Source organism: Mustela nivalis (assembly GCF_964662115.1).
Source record: "Mustela nivalis genome assembly, chromosome: 13".
Lineage (NCBI taxonomy): Eukaryota > Metazoa > Chordata > Mammalia > Carnivora > Mustelidae > Mustela > Mustela nivalis.
The window spans coordinates 24,725,506-24,746,015 of NC_139032.1; the positions used below are offsets into that span (position 1 = coordinate 24,725,506).

The window sequence follows — 20,510 nt, forward strand, 5'->3', positions numbered from 1 at the left end:
ACCAGGGACTTGAATGAAGCCAGGGAGGAAAAATGATTGGTTTAGGCAATAATCTCATCCTTGACATCCATTGAAAGTAGATGTTCAAATCAAGGTCAAGATCACAATTTTAAGTATTCTCATCATTTGTTAGCAATCCAAAGAAGAGATAAAATTGCTGAAATGCCCACCATTTTCTAAATATGGAATGGTGTATGTTTCATAGTCCATTATTAATCTAAAAGAAACATTTTTTAAAGATTTTATTTATTTATTTGACAGGCAGAGATCACAAGTAGGCAGAGAGGCAGGCAGCGAGAGAGAAGGGGAAGCAGGCTCCCTGCCGAGCGGAGAACCCAATGCAGGGCTTGATCCCAGGATCCCAGGATCACGACCTGAGCCGAAGGCAAAGGCTTTAACCCACTGAGCCACTAAAAGAAAGGAGCCCCTAAAAGAAACTTGGCCTTACTTCTTGATCATGGCATCCCCTGGGTAATTTACCCTGTCACTTATTTATCATGGAAGAAGAGCTATAATAAGAGGCCATGTAAGAAAGGGCTCAGTCATTAAGTGTCTGCCTTCAGCTCAGGTCATGATCCCAGGGTCCTGGGATGGAGTCTCACATTGGGTGTCCTGCTCTGTGGGAAGCCTGCTTGTCCCTTTCCTACTCCCCCTGCTTGCATTCCCTCTCTCACTGTGTCTCTCTGTCAAAAAAAAAATAAATAAAATCTGTTTTAAAAAGTCATGTAAGAAATAATCAATACTTAAGTAGGTCACACACAGCTGGCCAGAATCATGTTTTATTGTTATATGAGCACTCCTAACTAGTAATTAATCTATTAAGATCTTTTATTTCTTCATGATTCAGTCTTGGTAGGTTGTAGACTTCTAGGAATTTATCTATTTCTTTTAGGTTGTCCAAATTGTTCACGTAGATCTCCTTTAGTTCCCAATTTGGGATTATCTAGGATTCCTGGGTCTGGGTGCATATTTCCTTTCCTAGGTTAAGAAAGTTTTCTAGGTTAAGAAAGTTTCCAGCCATTATTTCTTCAGATTATCTAGGATTCCTGGGTCTGGGTGCTTATTTCCTTTCCTAGGTTAAGAAAGTTTCCAGCCATTATTTCTTCAAGCAAGTTTTCTGCCCCCTTTTCTCTCTCTTCTGCTGGGAGTCCTATAATGCAAATATTTGTCTGTTTCATATTGTCCTTTAAGTTCCTTAGCCTACCTTCTGTCTTGTTCATTCTTTTTTTTTCTTTTTCTGCTCTCATTGGGTGAATTCCCCTGCTGCCTTCTCGAGTTCATGGAATTTTTCTTCTGCTTCATCTCCTCCACTGTTGAACCCCTCTATAATATTTTTCATTTCAGTTGTTATATTCTTCATCTCTGTAACTGCTCTTTGGTACTTTCTTATATTTTTCTATCTCTTTGTTGAACTTCTCACTGGATGAACCATTCTTCTCCTGGGCTTGGTGAGCATCTTTATGGCCATTAACTTGAATTCTGTATAGGCAAATCATAAGATTTTTCTCTTTCATTTGGGACATAGTCCGCCTTCTTCATTTTCCTTGACTCTCTGTGTTGGTTTCTACGCATTATAGAAATAGCCACCCTGGGGTGCCTGGGTGACTCAGTGGGCTAAAGCCTTTGTCGTCAGCTCAGGTCATGATCCCAGGTCCTGAGATTGAGCCCAGGGTCTGGGGATAGAGCCCAGAGCCCCACATCGGACTCTCTTCTCAGCAGAAAGCCTGCTTCCCCATCTCTCTCTCTGCCTGCCTCTGTCAAGTTAAAAAATAAATAAAATCTTTAAAAAAGAAAGAAAGAACGAGCCACCTTTTCCAGTCTTGAGGGAGTGGCCTTGTGTTGGAGATAAACCTTAGCATTCAACCCTTCCCTAACTCTTGGTTGTCTCTCAAAACTTTTTGATTGTCAAAGCAGCCTTCTTTATTCTTAGTGGCTCCCAGTAGTTGATTAGTTGATGGGGGTGCCTAGGCTTGTCAGGGTCCCAAGGGGAGTATCTCAGTCAGCACCTAAATTCGGCAGCTGGGAAGCCATACCCTGATGCAGAAAGTTTTAAAGTATGCAAATATACCTGCAGGAGAAGAATGGAAAATGGGTGTTTCTGTGTGCTCCCTCTGCACTGAGCCGTGGGGCAGTAGCTAGTTAAGTACTGTTTCTTTGAAAAATACCAGTAGAATTTTTATAGGAATGGCATTAAAGTACAGATTGCCCTAGGCAATATAGACATTTTAACAATGTTTATTCTTCTGATCCAAGAGCATGTAATGCTCTTCCATCTTTTTGTGTCTTCTTCAATTTCTTTCATGAGTGTTCTGTAGTTCCTCAAGTACAGATCCTTGACCTCTCTGAGCTGGAGCAAATAATCCTAAAATTTGTATGGAATCAGAAGAGACCCCAAATTGCTAAGGAAATGTTGAAAAAGAAAAAACTGGGGACATCACATTTCAAGTTTTACTACAAACCTGTGATCACCAAGACAGCATGGTACTGGCATAAAAACAGACACATAGACCAGTGGAACAGAGTAGAGAGCCCAGATATAGACCCTCAACTCTATGATCAGAAAATCTTCGACAAAACAGGAAAAAATATACAGTGAAAAAAAGACAGTTTCTTCAATAAATGGTGCTGGGAACATTGGGCAGCTATATATAGAAGAATGAAACTTGACCATTCTTTTACACCATACACAAAGATAAACTCGAAATGGATAAAAGACCTCGATGTGAGACAGGTATCCATCAGAATCCTAGAGGAGAACATAGGCAGTAACCTTTTCGAAATCAGTCACAGCAACTTCTTTCAAGATATGTCTCCAAAGGTAAAGGAAACAAAAGTGAAAATGAACTTTGGGGACTTCATCAAGATCAAAAGCTTTTGCACAGCAAAGGAAACAGTCAAAAAAAACAAAGAGGGAACCCACGGAATGGGAGAAGGTATTTGCAAATGACAGTAAAGACAAAAGGTTGATATCCAGGATCTATAAAGAACTTCTCAAACTCAACACACACAAAACAGATAATCATGCCAAAAAATGGGCAGAAGACATGAACAGACACTTCTCCAATGAAGACCTACAAATGGCTATCAGACACATGAAAAAATGTTCATCATCACTAGCCATCAGAGAGATTCAAATCAAAGCCACATTGAGATGCCACCTTATACCAGTTAGAATGGCCAAAATTAGCAAGACAGGAAACAACGTGCATTGGAGAGGATGTGGAGAAAGGGGAACCCTCTTCCACTGTTGGTAGGAATGCAATTTGGTGCAGCCTCTTTGGAGAACAGTGTGGAGATTCCTCAAGAAATTAAAAATAGAACTTCCCTCTGACCCTGCCATTGCACTACTGGGTATTTACCCCAAAGAAACAGATGTAGTGAAAAGAAGGGCCATCTGCACCCCAATGTTTATAGCAGCAGTGGCCATGGTCACCAAACTGTGGAAAGAACCAAGATGCCCTTCAACGGACAAATGGATAAGGAAGATGTGGTCCATATACACTATGGAGTATTATGCCTCCATCGGAAAGGATGAATACTCAACTTTTGTAGCAACATGGACAGGGCTGGAAGAGATAATGCTGAGTGAAATCAGTCAAGCAGAGAGAGTCAATTATCATATTGTTTCACTTATTCATGGAGCATAACAAATAACATGGAGGACATGGGGAGATGGAGAGGAGAAGGGAGTTGAGGGAAATTGGAAGGGGAGAAGAACCATGAGAGATTATGGACTCTGAAAAACAATCTGAGGGTTTTGAAGGAGTGGGGGATGGGAGGTTGGGGGAGCCAGGTGGTGGGTATTATGGAGGGCATGTATTGCATGGAGCACTGGGTGTGGTGGATAAACAATGAATGATGTTACACTGAAAAGAAAAAAAAAACTGTTTCTTTGCTATTGTCTGGTTGAACCTGTGAACACAAGCCCTGCTAGCTCCCAGAGCCTGGCAATCAAAGGGTGGCCCTTGGGTGGCAGCCTCAAAAACTGTGGCAGGAGGGATGCCTGGGTGGCTCAGTGGTTAAGTCTCTACCTTTGGATCAAGTCATGATCTCAGGGTCCTGGGATCAAGCCCTGCAGCGGGCTCTCTGCTCAGCAGGGAGCCTGCTTCCCCCCTTTCTCTCTGCCTGCGTCTCTGCTTATTTGTGATCTCTGTCTCAAATAAATAAATAATCTTTTAAAAATAAATAAATAAATAAAACTGTGGCAGCAGACATGTGCACACTTTTTTCCCTAGGAGATACCAACAACATGGAGTAAGGCAGAGGGAGAGTCTAAAGGCAGCACCCATTCTCTCTCAAGCAACAGCTATGCTCATAAACTAATAACCTCTCTCATACACAGACTTGGGGTGGTTCAGTTTGTTCCCGTCTGCTGTGCCCTGGGGTATAGCTTGTTGAGAACTCTCCATTAGTTCTAGTCCCTAGGGGACCCATAAACCTAAGCCTACCGACTTATATGTCCATGAGCAGCAGCTGCAAAAGCCTGCATGATTTCTTTTTTGAAATTATAAGCCCCTTGGGATTTCTTGTTTGACTCAATATTTATTTAAAAATGTGTTTCATTTCTACATTATTGTGATTTTCTCATATTCCCTTCAATAATTGATTTATAGTTGTGATTAAAGAACAAATTTTGTGGGGCACTTGGGTAGCTCAGTGGGTTAAAGCCTCTGCCTTTGGTTCAGGTCATGATCCTGGGATCCTGAGATCGAGCCCCACTTCGGGCTCTCTGCTCAGCGGGGAGCCTGCTTCCCCCCTTCTCTCTGCCTACTTGTGATCTCTGTCAAATAAATAAAATCTTTAAAAAAATTGTATAAATTTTGTTGCCTTAAATGTACTGAGACTTGTTTTACAGACTAACATATGATCTGTCCTGGAGGATGATCTACATCTATTTTTTTGGAAGAAAAGATACTGCTGTCATTGGTTATAGGCTTCTCCAAATGTCTTATGGTCTAACTGGTTGATAATGGAATTCACATATTTATTTCCTTCTTGATCTTCTGTTAGGGGCTTAGCCATTATTACAGTTAGGGATATTGAGGTCCCCAGTTAGTCTCTGAATTGTCTGTTTCTCTTTCATATCTGACAGTTTTTGCTTCATGTGTTTTGAGGCTTTATTGGTAAATATGTGTACATTTGTAAATGCTGTATCTTCTAGTGGATGGATTCTCTTATTCTTATAAAACATTCTTTGTCTCTATTAACAATTAGTGTAGCCACTGATATCAGACAAAATAAAAACTAATAGAAGTTGTCAGCAGGAGGGGGAACTGTGTGCATACAAAGGGCAGAGAAACAGGCCATGCCACCACGGAGCTCACACAAGGGACACTACTCCCCATAATGTTTGGCTTTTAAAACCAGAGGTCATCCTGGGTGGCTCAGTCCATTTGGCATCTGCCTTTGGCTTAGGTCGTGGTCCCTGGGTCCTGGGATTGAGCCCTGTGTTGGGTTCCCTGCCCAGCGGGGAGTATGCTTCTCCCTCTCCCTCTGCTGCTCCCCCTGCTTGTGCTCCCTTGCTCTCTCTGTCAAATAAATAAATAGAATCTTAAAAATACATTAAAAACATACATACATAGCAGAGGGGCTGAATTCCACGAGTTTGGGACAGAATTTCACAAGTTTTTTTAAGTAGTGGGACATGGAACTTGGAGCTTTAAAAGTCAGGAAAAGTGACTCAGACACAAGAGTAGAGTATAAGCAACAAACACAAGATACTCACCTGAAGGGCCAGGTTCTGGTGAATAGGGGACACTGTACCTACTTTGTTGAGGGTTTTTATTGGGAATAGATGTTGCACTTTGTCAAACGCTTTTTCTGCAACTATTGAGAGGATCATATGGTTCTTTTCCTTTCTTTTTTTAATGCAGTATGCCATGTTGATTGATTTGTGAGTATTGAACCACTCATGCAATCCAGGAATAAATCCCATTTGATTGTGGTGAATGATTCTTTTAATGCACCACTGGATTTTATTGAGAATTTTAGCATCCATGTTCATCAGGTATTTTGGCCTGTAGTTTTTTCTTTTTAGTAGAATCTTTATCTGGTTTTGGTATCAGGGTAATGCTGGACCCATAGAATGAATTTGGAAGTTTTCTGTCTTTTTCTATTTTTTGGAATAGTTTGGAATAGGTATTTACTCTTCTTTTATTAATTCATTATTAGTGTATAGTTGCAACATATTTTTATGTATTAAGTATGTATCCTGCTTCTTTACTGAATTCTATTCTAATAGTTTTTCGTGGCATCTTTAGGGTTTTCTAATATAGTATGTCATCTGAAAATAGTCACTTTTTAACTTTTACAATTTGAGTGTCTTTTTTTTTCTTTTTTGGGGGGCATCTGATTGTTGTGGCTAGGACTTCCAGTACTATATAAATAAAAGTGTCAAGAGTGGCCTTGTCTTTTTCCTGATATTAGAAAAACTTTGAGTGTGTTTTTTTTTAACATCATATTCCTATCATTGAGTATGATGTTAGTTGTGGGTTTGTCTTTATGGCTTTTATTATGTTTAGGTATGTTCCCTCTCTATGCCATGTTGAAAGTTTTTATCATAAATGGATATCAAATTATATGCTTTTTCTGCATCTATTGAGATGATTATATTACTTTTATTTATTTATTTATTTATTTATTTATTTATTTAGTGTGGTAGATCATTTTGATTGATTCATGGATATTGAACTCTCCTTGCATCCCTGGAATAAATCCCACTTGGTCATAATAGATTATCCTTTTAATGTATTGTTGAATCAGGTTTGCTAATATTTTGTTGAAATTTTGTACAAGTGTTCATTAGGGCTATTTTTCTATAATATTATTTTGTTGTAGTGTCTGTGTATATTTTTGGCATCAGGGTAATGCCTCAAAGAATGAAATTGGAAGCATTCTGGGCTCTTCAATTTCTGGAACAGTTTCAGAAGTATAGTTACTAATTCATCTTTAAATGTTTGGTAGAATTTATCTGTGAAGCCATCTGCTTCTAGGCTCTTATTTGTTGGGAATTTTTTATTACTGTCTCAATTTCATGATTGGTATTTTTTTCAATTTTCTATTTCTTTTTGACTCACTCCTGGAAGATTGTACGTTTCCAGTAATTTGTCTAATTCCTTTAAGTGGTCCTATTTGTTGGCATATATCTGTTTCCTAGTAGTCTCATGATCTTTTGTATTTCTGGATTGTCAGTTGTAACTTCTCCTCTTTCATTTCTGATTTTATTTTATGTTTTTAGAATGAGCCTAGATAAAGGTTTATTATTGTATCTTATCCAAGTACCAGCTATTAGTTTCATTGATTTTTTTTTTCCATTGTTACTTAGACTTTATTTCATTTATTTCTACTCTCGTGTTTATGATTTCCTTCCTTCGACCAATGTTGGGCTTGATTTGGTCTTTTTCTCTAGGTCCTTTAGGTGTAAATTTAGATTTTTTTTTTATGTATTTTTTCTGTTTGTTTCTTCAGGTGGACCCATATCACCAAAAACTTCTTAAAACTGCTTTTGCTTCATCCATTACATTTTGGACTCTTTGTTTTCCCTTAACTTTGTCTCAAGATATTTTTTTTTAATTTCCTTTGTTTTCATCATTGACTCATTGATGGTTTAGTAGAATGTTGATTAGCCTCCAAATGTTCGTGCTTTTTTTCCCTTATAAGTGAGTTTTCATCTTATTGTGGTCAAATATTGTCTAACATGTTGTTAAAATACACCGTTTCCTTTTGATTTTCTGAATGGATCTATCCTTTGATATATATAGGTTATTAAATTTCCTATTATATTACTGTCAATTTCATCTTTGTGCTTGTTCATATTTATTTTATGTGTTTAAGTGCTCCAATGTTGCATGAATCAATATTTACACTTGTTTATCTTCTTGTTTGATTGATCTGCTTTACCATTATGTAATCCCTTCTTTGTCTTGTGTTTATAATAAAGTCCCTTTTGTCTGATATAAGTACCATTACCTCAGCGCCCCCTCCCCCACACTTCTATTAACATGGAATATCTTTTTCCATCTTTTCACTTTCAGGCTGTATGTATGTATCTTTTGGTCTGAATTGAGTCTCTTATAGGCAGCATACAGATGGGTCTTGTTTTATTTTTTATTCATTTTATCAACCCATGTCTTCTGATTAGAGCATTTACACTATTTACATTTAATGTAAGTATTGATAGGTATGTACTTATTGCCATTTTATTTATTTTTTTATTTTGTTTATTTTAAAAAATTTTTAAAAATATTTTATTTACTTGACAGAGAGACAGGAAGAGAGGGAACATAAGCAGGGGAAGTGGGAGAGGGAGAAACAGGCCCCCCATCGAACAACGAGCCAGAGGTGGGGCAACATTCCAGGACTCTAGGATCATGACGTGAGCCAAAGGCAGATGCTTAACAACTGAGTCATCCAGGAACCCTGAAACTGATCATTATTTTTTAAAAAAACACAACCTCCCCAAATTCACCTCAGTAGGGAGAGAGAGTCTAAATAAACAAATTAAAGTGGAACAAAGAAATTAAAGAGCCCCTCCAACCAAAATGGCCCATACAGCTTTTCAGGGTATTTCCATCAAACTGTTAAAGAGTAAATAATGCCAATTTTTTTTATTTCTTTTCAGTGTAACAGTATTCATTGTTTTGCACCACACCCAGTGCTCCATGCAATTTTATTTATTATTTCTTGGGTTTTCGTCATTCTTTTCTTTTTTTCTTTTGTTCTTTTCCTTGTGAATTATGATTTTTCTTTAGTGTTCAGCTTACCTTTTCCTTTATCCTGTGTCTATTACAAATTTTTGTTTATATGGGGTTAATAGACAGCATCCTAAATATATCGTAGTGTGTGTGTGTGTGTATATATATATATATTCATGTATATTAAGTTTGAACTTAAAAATAGTCTAAAAATATTTATTTTCACTTCCCTGGTACCCCCACACATTTTGTGTATATGTTATCATATTTTGCATCTTTTCATTTGTGAGTCTCCTGAACTAATTTTTTAGATTTTACTACTTTTAACTTCTAACTTTCATATTAACTTTAAAGTGTTGATCAACTCTATTGTATGTTTGCTTTTACTCATGAAATTTTTCTTTCATATTTTTGTCCTAATTATAACCATTTCTTTTCCACTTAAAGAAGTCCCTTTCATATTCTTTTAAGCCCAATTTAGTGGTGATGAACTCCATTAATGTTTGTTTGGAGAATTGTATATATCTCCTTCAATTCTAAATAATAAACTTGTTGGATAGAGTATTCTTAGTTGTAGATTTTTTTTTTCCTTTCAGCATTTTGAGTATAACATACCATTCCCTTGTGGCCTTCCAGGTTTCTTCCAGAAAAAAAAATCAGCTTATAACATTATGGGGTTTCCCTTGTTTATAACTAGACACTTCTCTTGTTGCCTTCTAAAGTTCTGTCTTCATCTTTCATCTTCGACATTTTAATTTTTTTTTTAGATTTTATTTATTTATTTGACAGAGAGAGATCACAGTAGACAGAGAGGCAGGCAGAGAGAGAGAGGAGGAAGCAGGCTCCCCGCTGAGCAGAGAGCCCAATGCGGGACTCGATCCCAGGACCCTGAGATCATGACCTGAGCCGAAGGCAGCGGCTTAACCCACTGAGCCACCCAGGCACCCGACATTTTAATTTTTATGTGTCAGAGTGTGCACCTCCTTGGGTTGGTCTTGTTTGGAACACTCTGTGCTTTCTGAATTTTGATGTTTGTTTCCTGGGAAGTTTTCAGCTATTTTTTCTTCACATACGTTTTCTGCCCATTTCTTTCTCCTCCTTCTGGGACCTTGAACTGTGGTAGTTTGTTCATTTAATGTTGTCTAAGAAGTCACTTAAACCTATACTCCTTTTTTTAAATTCTTTTTTTCCTTTTTGCTGTTCAGAGTTAGTGCTTTCCATTACCTTGTCTTTCAGGTCACTGATCTGTTCTTCTGCATCCTCTAATCTGTTGATTTCCTCTGATGTAGTTTTCATTTCAGTTATTCTTCAACTTGGGTTCTTTTTTTTTCTATTTTCTCCTTATGTTTAAGTTCTCACTGAGTTGATACACAGCTCCCTCTATCCCAGTGAGCATCTCTCTGCCCATTACTTTGAGCTCTTTATCAGGCAGATTGTTTATCTCTGTTTTATTTAGTTCTTTTTGTGTTTTTGTCTCATTCTTTGTTTGGAATGTATTCTGTCTCCTCATTTTGCATGACTTTCTGTGTTTGTTTCTATGTATTAGGCAGAACAACTAATTATCCTAAACTTGAGGGAATGGTCCTGTGGATGGGCATCCTCTCTGTAAACTCTGTGTGCCTGGTGACTTTAGAGGGCTAGCTGGAGTTATGGCTGTTGTGTGCTGGTTTTTCCTTGGCACTCTATGCTGGAGCCATCCTGGTGGATGGTTAGAGCTGAAATAAGCATAAACTGGGGCAATCTCAGGCCTTGCTGTGCAGAGGGTGCCTTAAGAAGACAGATGAAGCAACAGTGAGCACAGCCCACTGTGCTGTCATTCTCCATTCTAAGCATACTCTGGCAGGATAAAACTAAAGCTTTTTTGTGTGCAGCTTGGGCAGCCCAAAGGATCTCTGTGCAAAGGGCATGCTGGCAGGATGACTGAACCTGAAGTGGGTGGAAACTGGAGTGTCCCAGGGAGCTCCCCAAATGGGCAGGCTGTCAGGTCAGCTGGAGGAGAGGCTTGCATGGACCCTGTGGCTCTGGAGCAGTTTGCTCGGGGGATGCTTTTGTAGGGCAGCTAGAGCCGAGGTAGAGCCCAATGCAATGGTTTAGGGTGTTCTACACAGGGTGATCCTCATGGGATGGCTGGAGTAAAGGCAGGTGCAGTCCAGGGTGTTCTAGGGGCACACATCCTGGCAGTACAGTCTTTGTTTTGATGTCTATTTTGTCTGATATATAAGTATTGCTACTTCAGCTTTCTTTTAATTTCCATGGAATATCTTTTCCATCCCTTTGCTTTTAGTATGTATGTCTTTAGATCTGAAATGAGTCTCTAGTAGGTAGCATATATGAGTCTTGTTTTTTTTAATCCATTCAGATACCTTATTTTTTGATTGGAGCATTTAGTCCATTTATATTTAAAGTAATATCTGTACTTATTGCTCCTGTAATTTGGTGACTCTCTTTAGGGCTATGTTTGCATCCCTTTGGTTTTTTTGTGTATCTATTATACATATTTGTTCTGTGATATCATGATGATCACATATAATATCCAATGAGTATATATATGGGTAGCTGTCTATTTTATTGTTGATGGTTACTTAAGTTCAAGTGTGTTCTAAAAGCACAACATTCTTATTCCCTGCCACTTCTTTTTAAGTTTTTGACGTCCTATTTCTTGACATCCTATTTTACAACTTGTTTTGTGTATTCCTTTATAAATTATTTTAGGTTTAGAAGATTTTTTACTACTTTTGTCTTTTAGCCTTTATATTAGCTATACAGGTGGTTTATCTACTACCTTTACTATATGTTTACATTTTCCAGGTTTTAAAATTTTCTTGTTTCTAATAATGGCCTTTTTTTTCCAATTTAAAGAAGTTCCTTTAACATTTCTTGTAAGGCTTATTTGGTGTTGATGAACTTTTTAAGCTTTTGCATATCCAGAAAACTTCCTAGTAGAGCATGTTTGGTTGTAAGTTCTTTCCTTTTATCACTTTGAATATATTTTGCCACTCCCTTTTGGCCTGTGAAGATTCTGCTGAAAAATCAGTTGATAATCTTATGGGTGTTTCCTTTTATGAAACTAGTTATTTTTCTCTTGCTGCTTTTTCTCTAACTGCTGACACTTTGTTCATAATGTGTCTTGGTATGGGACTCCTGGTTTATCTTCTTGGAGACTCCCTAGTGTGATTCCTGGACTTGGATGTCTGTTTCCTTTAACAGGTTAGGGGAGATTATTATTCCTTCAATATTATTTCTTCAAATAGGTTTTCTCTTCCTTTATCTCTTTTTCTTTCTGAGGCCCCTAAAATATGAACGTTAAGTTGATACTGTCCCAGAGGCCTTTAAATTTATCCTCATCTGTTCATTCTTCTTTTTGCTGTTCTGATTGGCTAATTCCTACTACCCTGTCTTCTAATTTCTAATTTCTACTACCCTGTCTTCCAGATTGCTGATTTGTTCTCTGCATCATCTAATCTGCTATTCATTCCCTCTAGTGTATCTTTCATCTATTATCATATTTTTCAGCTTTAAAGATTCTCTATTATAATTTGTATCTCTTTGTTGATGTTCTGTGTTCACCCATTCTCTCCTAAGTTTGATGAGCATTTTAATGACCATTACTTTGAACTCATTATTGGTGGGCTGCTTAGCTCTATTTCATTTCATTTTTTCCCCTGAGGTTTGTCTTATTCTTTAGTTTGGAACATATTTCCACATTTTTTACAAGTCCCTCTTTCTACGTATTGGGTAGGTGAGTTATGTTTCCTTAAAAGCTTAAAAGCTTTTTGATAAGCCTAGTTCTTGCCACAGTGGTTATCCACTATTTTAGGCAAACTTGAAGTAAAACAATTAAGTTTAATTGTGTTAGACAAGTGTTCCGGAAAAGAGACTTTTCTTACTCAGGGAAAACTCTGAGTGAGGGCAAATCAAAACAGCATTTCAAGTGGAGTCTTCCAGAGAACCACTAGATAGGTCACATAATGACAATTCTTTGAGACTAAGGCTTGGAAGAAGGTCTACCCATGTTCTGCCCTCCTATGGCTTCCAGACTGCTGGTTTTCATCATAATTTAAAGCTTTTTTAAGACCATCATGGAACTGGAAAAAGAAAGATGGGAGTAGTGGGAGTTAAAATGCCACAAAACTTTTTATTCTCACCTAAATAGTTGTTTTTATTAAATAAATGCTCCCCAAATTGCTGCAAATCTTTGATCACTTTCCAGAGTTCTGGAAGAGTCAATTCTAACAATTTTTGCTGATTTTTTTTTTGTTGGTTTTTATGGAGGAGAGAATTTTAAGAGGTCATTATTCCACCAATGTTACCTGATCATTTAGAAGTTTCTTTTTAGCTTTTCTTTGAAGAATGGACAGCAAATGGGCCAGAGTGGAAGCAGGGAGACCAATTAGGTTATTGCAGTAATTCAGATTATGTGATGGTTTGGGTTAATGTGGTAGCAGTGCAGATGGTCAGTAATGATTAGACTCTAAACATATTTGAAGGTACCTGGTTTTGCTGATGAATTGGATATGGCACGTGAAAGTCTCTGAGCAGCGTTTGAACAACTGGAAGGATAGAATGCCCAAAAGAGAAGACTTGAGAATAACAGTATTTTACCTAAGTTGTTGGTATATATTGTTAATTAGAAAACTTGACAAATGGGCCCAACACTGCACTTTTAGGAAATATTTTGAGTTGCCACTTTGAAGGCAAGGAGCTCACCTGTCTTGGGGGAAAGAGAACCAAGGTCTCCTTGAGCTCCAGTCTGCCCAAATCTGCCTTTCTGGGGTGATGGACAGCTCATATGGGATGTGGACTTGTGGATGGAAAATAATGGATGGATTCTCAAGTAGCTGCTCAGGGGAGTCATCCAAAGGAGCTCTTTAGAACAAAGGTAGAGCCAGGGCTGTAGCCCTTGATGGTGGATCAGGAGCCCAAACCAACCAACTTATAGACACCCACAGAAGGAAGAGGGATGGAGCCATATTGTGAGTGAGAAACAGGATATAGTTTCTTGATGATTGCTTCTTTCATTATTTTACCCCAGATATGTGGGATGTAGACATGTTGCCCCAGTGGTACAGGGTCAGGAAAAGTACAAGCTACTTGATGCCTTTTTCTTCCATAACACTTAACACAGGAAAGTGTCCTTACTACTTTCCTTATATATGTTTTTAACCAGACAGTGGGCTTTTGAAGGGAGACACTGTGCAGTAGTCTTCTCTCCATCCCCAGGGCCTGGTAGAATGCCTAGAACACAGTAGGACTAATATATATTTGTCAAATAATTGAATGGTGGCTATCCTGTGTTGTGGAACAGAGGCTAAGGAGAATAGGCAAAACAGGCAGAAATCTCAGGGTCTGGGTGAGGGTTCAGGAGAAGGTCGGGTGCTGAGGTCTCTTCCTTGAGTACATTACAAGAAGTTAGAACAACCAGAGCTTCATAGTTTTGCTCTTCCTAACAGCTTCCAAAGAAGACACCAAATTTGGGATTTTCTCAAAGTGCTACTTTTGGAAACCAACAAATAGTTTTGTTGTTATTGTTGTTGTTGTTTTTCCCCCTTTCCCTTTCCTTCTTTTTTCTGCCTGGGTTCTATTTAGGTCATAGATAATAATGAAACATCTTTGTACGTATGAAGGGGGAAATACCTCAACTTTCTGAGAAAAAAATGGAGAGTCAGAATCTTGAGGGTTGGGTCTTGGAGAGAAACAGTGACAGGAGGGGTTGTGTGGTATGTGGGAAGCTACAGTAGCTAGGTAGGTCCTCCAGTTACAGGCTGAGGGGCAGGCGGAGTGTGTGTGTAGGGGGAGATAGAGAGCAGTCTTGGGCCATCCAGTTTTTAGATCCATGACCTGAGTCACAGCTGTAGACCTTAGCTTGCTTCTGGCCCCAGAACTGAGGAGCAGAGAACAGGTAGAATAAGGGTAGCAGAGCTATCTGAAGGCAGGGGAGGAAAGGCTAAGCTAGGGCAACCACATCCAGCAAGAACACTCCCAACGGCCCCTATTCCATTACACCACACTGCTGAGAGGGGGGCCAGGATTGTTCCTAGAAGGCTAATGCTGGTCCCAGAGCTTCAATCCATAATTGGATCAGGAGAGACATTGTGTATAGGTCTCTCTGCTTCCAACGAGGAGCCTGGTAAAAGATATTCTTAAGAAGAGGAAGCAGGGGGTGCCTGGATGGCTCGGTGGGTTAAAGTCTCTGCCTTCGGCTTAGGTCATGGTCCCAGGGTCCTGGGTTCGAGCCCCACATCGGGCTCTCTGCTCAGCAGGGAGCCTGCTTCTCTTCCTCTCTCTCTGCCTGCCTCTCTGCCTACTTGTGATCCCTGTCTGTAAAATAAATAAATGAAATCTTTAAAAAAAAGAAGAAGAAGAGGAAGCAGCCTTGGATATAAGGGACTATAGAGAAGGAGGGAATTTAGGGGGATTAAAAACTACATAGTCAAATTTTAGCTTCTGTACGTTGGGTGTGTGAGTTGGTTCCCATAAGTTGGAGAAGTTACCTAGAAAATCCTAGAATCTGTAGCTGTTGCCGCCTCTAAGTACTTCTCCCTCTAGGGAGGAGGGTCCAGCTGGCCCCCAAACTTCCTTTCTCTTTCCTTGGGGCAATTTCTTTGAGCTCTGCTATATCTTCCCGAAATACCCGTATTATTACTCAAAAATAACCCTGCTACATGGGAATATCCAATATTAACTTTAGATTTTTTATTTTTTCAGAGTTGGAGGAATGCTAAATCCTTCAATTGGAGCAAATGGACTGAGCAGAGGGTCTTTCAGAGTTTCCGACTTCATGGTTTTCTAACAATAAAAATATACCCATCTGCCTTTTTTTTAATAAAGCTTTTTTAAAAGATTTTATTTATTTATTTGACAGAGAGATCACAAGTAGGCAGAGAGAGAGGGGGAAGCAGACTCCCCACTGAGCAGAGAGCTCAATGCAGGGCTCCATCCCAGGACCCCGAGATCATGATCTGAGCCAAAGGCAGAGGCCCCAACTCACTGAGCCACCCAGGCACCCCCCCCACTGCCTTTATTCTAGGCTTTTGACCTCTTCCATCTGTCCAATCCTACCCTTCCCCACAGCAGCACTAGTCTTTCATCTTGGGTATCTTTTCCCTGCCTGCATGACTTCTCTCCCTTCTATTCTTGAACACCACCTAGTTGGCTCCAAGAATCTAGTTCTTCTGATACACAGCTTTGCACGTAGTCCTGCCCCTGGCCAGCTGCTGGCCATCCCAGAGGCCCTTTGGCATAGTGCTTTGCTTTGGCCCAACGACATTAAATGTCAGTCATCTTCTCAACCACATTCATTTTTGGCTTCTCTAAACAGCATGGCTAGGAGATCTCTGGGCTCCAGCCCACAAGTCCTGCCAGAGGATTAAGTTTCCAGAAGTTTGGCCCCTAATATCCAGATCAAATTTAAATTGGGTGCAAACTGCTCCTTTTGCTGGAGCCCTCATGGGCTGCCCCGGCTCCTCCCCAAAAGTAGATCTCTAATCGTGGTTAAATATTTCACAGACAGGCTAATTCTAGCTCAAAGGAAAGAGTGTGTGTTCTTCCAGGGGAGAATTCTGTAAATAGTACCATCATCTGCTCCAAAGATCAGAGGAAGGCAGGCATTCTATACTCTTCTCAGACGTTCCCTTCCATATATACAGGACGGGGCTTCCTTTGATCTCTGCCTCTTTGTTTGATGAAGGTTTCCCTTTATTTGCAATTCAGCTTCTAGCAAATTAATTTCCCAGTTTTTCCTGGCCATATGACTTTTGAAGAAGGATTACCTCCTGTCTATCAGAAGCTGACACTTCACACTTTCTTCTGCTATTCAAGGGCTGACTGCTCTCTTCTCCCACTTTTCACCATTACTCAAGTGACCATAAAAAATAAAACCTCTTATTCTCCCCACCCTCTTGCTGGCTTCCCTGGTGCTGGGTCTGGGTCTTACAGGTACTAAGGGTAATCTGGCTCCAAATAGCCCTATCACTTCCTGCCTACATGAGCTTGGATGTGATATTTGTGTAATTCATGTGTATTGGTTTTTGTTTATAACACAGAACAAAATACCAGATAGGATAGTGTTGCACAGAAATAGAAATCCAGTAGATCTCTAGATCTCTGCTCTAGTATGCAGCAGAGTAATGATCAACACATTACGTGAGAAAGCTACTTAATAACCAAGAAGAATTGCCCAAAATAACTAGAAGAAATAGTGTCTGGCACTCACATAGAGTAGGGAATACTGCATGTTCCCATCATCAGTGATGAAAAGCTCATAATTTGGCGAGCTTTCACTAGAATACACAGAAGATTCTTGCTTCAGATGTGGAGAATTATTAGCCCAACAATAAATTCTTCTCCCCTCTTTCCTAACAAATCTTAAAAGCAAGACCCAAAGACTCAAACTATTTCTAAGAAAACTAATTGTACCTCAGAACAAGCAAAAGAAAATTTATACGAATACAAATGTATCTAGCACCCAAGAAAGTAAAATTCATAGTGTTATCCAATTAAAGATTACCATTTAAAAAGTTACCATGCATATAAAGAAACAAAAAAATATGACACATAAGGTACTGAGGGTAATCTGGCTCCAAATAGCCCTATCACTTCTTGCCTACATGAAGAAAAATAAAACCCAGAACTGGCAAAGGTGTTGTAATTAAAAGCTAGGAACGTGGGGTGCCTAGGTGGCTCAGTCAGTTAAGTGTCTGCCTTCAGCTCAGGTCATGATCCCGGGGTCCTGGGATGGAGCCCTATATCTTCTCCCTCTCCCTCTGCATGCTACTCCCCTGCTTGTGCTCTCTCTGGCTGTCAAATAAAGTCTTAAAAAAAAAAAGCTAAGAACATTAAATGTGTTTTAATATGTTCAAAGATTAAGTAGAGATATGAAAGATAAATTTTTAAAAATTTCTAGGGGTTCTGAGTGGCTCAGTCAGTTAAGGATCTGACTCTAATTTTTTCACTCAGGTCATGATCTAAGGGTCATGAGATTGAGCCCTGCATCAGGCTCCGCACTCCGCAGGGAGTCTGCTTGATACTCTCTCTCCCTCTCTCTCTGCTCCTCCTTCCTGCTTGCATGCTCATTCTCTCTATATAATAAGTATATCTTTAAAATAATAAAATTTCTAGAGATGAAAATTACATTGTATGAGATAAAAAATCGATATACTCTTGGTAAGACTAATAGCCATCGTATGTTATAGAACACAAATTAGTGAATTTGAAGACCAAACAATAGAAACTCTCCCAAAGGAAACCCAAAGAGAAAAAAAGAACTTAAATAAATGAAAAGAGCATAAGCATCCTAATATACTTGCAACTGAAGTCCTCAACAAGAGGAAAGATAATAGGAAAAGTGGACCTCAGAGGTAGATATAAAACCCAAAACTATAAAATATCTAGATGGAAACATAGGAGCAGATCTTTCTGCCCTTCAGTTAGGTGAAGACCTCTTTGCTATAACACTAAAAGTGTGAGGCATAAAAGAAAAAAAAATCAATAGAATGTGCTTCACTAAAATTAAAAACTTAGACTTTTCAAAAGGTACTGTTAAGAGAGCAAAAAGATAAGCCACAGACTGGGAGAAAATATTTGCAATGTGTATATGATAAGTAATTCTACCTGGATGATATGAAGAACTCTCAAAATTCCACAGTAAGAAAAAAACCTAGTAAAAATTGGATGAAAAAGTTGAAAGTTCACCAGAAAAGATGTATGAATGGCAAGGAAACACATAAAAATATCCTCAATATCGTTAATCATAAGGAAAATGAAAAATGAAGGTGGCTCAGTTAGTTGGACGTCCGACTATTGACTTTTGGTTCAGGTCATGATCTCAGAGTCATGGGATCAAGCCCCGAGCTGGGGTCCCTGCTGAGCATGGAGCCTGCTGGGAATTCTTTCCCTTTGTTTCCTGGCCCCACTTGCATGTGTTCTCTCTCTCTCTCTTTCTCGATAAACAACAAAAAAATTATTTAAGAAAACGAAAAATGACATCACTGTGAGATACCACTGCCCACTATTAAAATGACTACAATTGGAAGGACAGACTATACCAGCTGGTGTCTAGGATATTGAGAAATTGGAACTTTTACAGGTTACTCTTTCTTCTTTTTCTCTTCCTCCTCCCTCTTTTTTCTCTCTCCCCCCTTCCTTTTTTTAATGGGCTGAGTTTATTTCACTTCTGATTATAATCAGGAAGTGTATATACACATCTGTCCAAGCAATTTTGCATGGTGTGGATTTTACAATAGGTATCATGCACAAGATTAAAATAAGACCCCAAAATGGAACTTTTAAAAGAGGACCCATCAGGGAACTGAGGTCCTGGGACCTGGAATATGGAGATAGAGAGGAATCTGGAGTCACAGCTAGAATCTGTTGTGCCTAGAACAAAAGCGACCAGAGTCATAAACCCATAGGAATGGTGATTTTGATAACTTGCCAGATGCTCAGTGTGGACAAAATGAGTATGAAGAACTCCAGGTTTTGCCTAGGGGTAGTTCTCATGCTTTTGTGGGCTTTCCCTCCAGAAATGCCGTCAGGTCCTTATGATGAACCTAGAAAGGTCTCTAGTGATAGTGGAAGAGTCACCACTGGGAAATCTATCTGAAGCATTCTTTATAGTGAACGCTTACTCTGGTGGGAAAGAAAGACTTTATCAGAGCTTTTCCCAGGTGGTGAAAAGCATTCCTCCCACTTCACCCCCTCTAGCTTTCCTGTCTCATGTAAGGAAGAAAAGAGCTAAGGAAGGTCATAGCCCAGGGACAAAAAAAAAAAAAAAAAACAAAAAACTTTGAGATTTAACCATAATATTGGAATGCTCCTCCACTATACCGTACCACCACACAGACAGGACCCCAGTATCATAATAGTGAATTACAGCAGCAAGAGAGACACGGTCTCTCTTTGAAGTGAGGTACGGTTGTTTGCTTTCTGACTAGACGGGCGGACAGGCAGGGCCCAACTTCTGGGGCATGGAGGGCTGTGAAGCCCTGACTCTTGAGAAATGAGAGTTTAAAGCAAGCTTTTAATTTATGGCTAAAGATTGTTTCTTGCTCTTGAGTGTAAGTTTTGAAAGTTTAGATGTAGATCAGCTTTTCCTTCAGTGGAAAATATGAGGTTCTTCTCATAAAATGAGAAGTGATTTCTTGTTTTTTTTTCAGCTCTAGTGGTTCGCCCCTTGGAATATCTGGACAGAGAAAAGCAACTCAGAAAGAGCTGGGTCCGGTAGGTCTGCTCACTGGGCGGGTTAGGAGGGAGACGCCAGCGCATGGGTGAGGGCAGGTAACACCCTCCTCACCTCCCGCCCGCCCACCCACACACGCACCTGGGGATGAATTTGGCCTCCTCTCCAAGTCGCGCCTGGAAGTCCTGCCAAGCCTGGCCGGCGCTCGCCCGACCCCAGGGGGCTGCCAGCGCGTCCCCGTCACCCTCGTCCTCTTGGCTGTCCTCGGGGTCGGGTCCCACCTGGGCTGAGGCGGACGCGGGCTCCCAGGGAGCCCAGCCTCGGTGCCGCCCCCGCGGCAGGACCCACGGAAGCCGCGCGCGAACTCCTGGAAGGTGACGGCGCCGTGGCGGTCAGCGTCTAGCCGCTGGAACACGGCCTCGGCGTCGGCCGGCCGCACACGCAGCTCCGCGCACAGCGCGCCGAACTCCTCGCGCTCCAGGCGCCCCGAGCGGTTCGCGTCGCAGGCAGCGAAGAGCGAGAGCATGTGGGCCAGCTCCTCCCGGTCCCCGTCCGCCTCCATCCCGCCCCGTAAGGGTAGCCCAAAGGGCTCCAGGGGCAACGGGCACGCGGTCCGCCATGGCAGCGGTGACAGCGGGAAG

At 40.2% G+C, this 20,510-nt stretch overlaps 1 protein-coding gene across 2 annotated transcripts; it reads right to left on the reverse strand.

The window, feature by feature from the left end:
- Positions 1-11,124: 11,124 nt before the first annotated feature.
- On the reverse strand, positions 11,125-20,408 carry RASEF (RAS and EF-hand domain containing). Of its 2 annotated transcripts, none has more exons than XM_082695288.1 (2): positions 20,011-20,408; positions 11,125-12,778 (listed from the first exon to the last, which is right to left on the reverse strand). In XM_082695288.1, the coding sequence occupies exons 1-2, from the start codon at positions 20,393-20,395 to the stop codon at positions 12,771-12,773; spliced, it is 393 nt and encodes a 130-aa protein (XP_082551414.1). In that variant the 5' UTR covers positions 20,396-20,408; the 3' UTR covers positions 11,125-12,770. The 2 variants fall into 2 exon arrangements, with proteins under 2 accessions (XP_082551414.1, XP_082551413.1); XM_082695287.1 differs by lacking the exon at positions 11,125-12,778 and adding an exon at positions 19,613-19,916.
- Between the last annotated feature and the right edge of the window lie 102 nt (positions 20,409-20,510).

Excerpts from the sequence above, each read along its gene's own strand:
- RASEF (XM_082695287.1), bottom strand. The coding sequence starts at position 20,395 with ATGCTCTCGCTCTTCGCTGCCTGCGACGCGAACCGCTCGGGGCGCCTG. Across the intron at positions 19,917-20,010 it reads GAGGCCAAATTCATCCCCAG|ACCTACCGGACCCAGCTCTT; the intron begins GTGCGTGTGTGG and ends CCCAGTGAGCAG.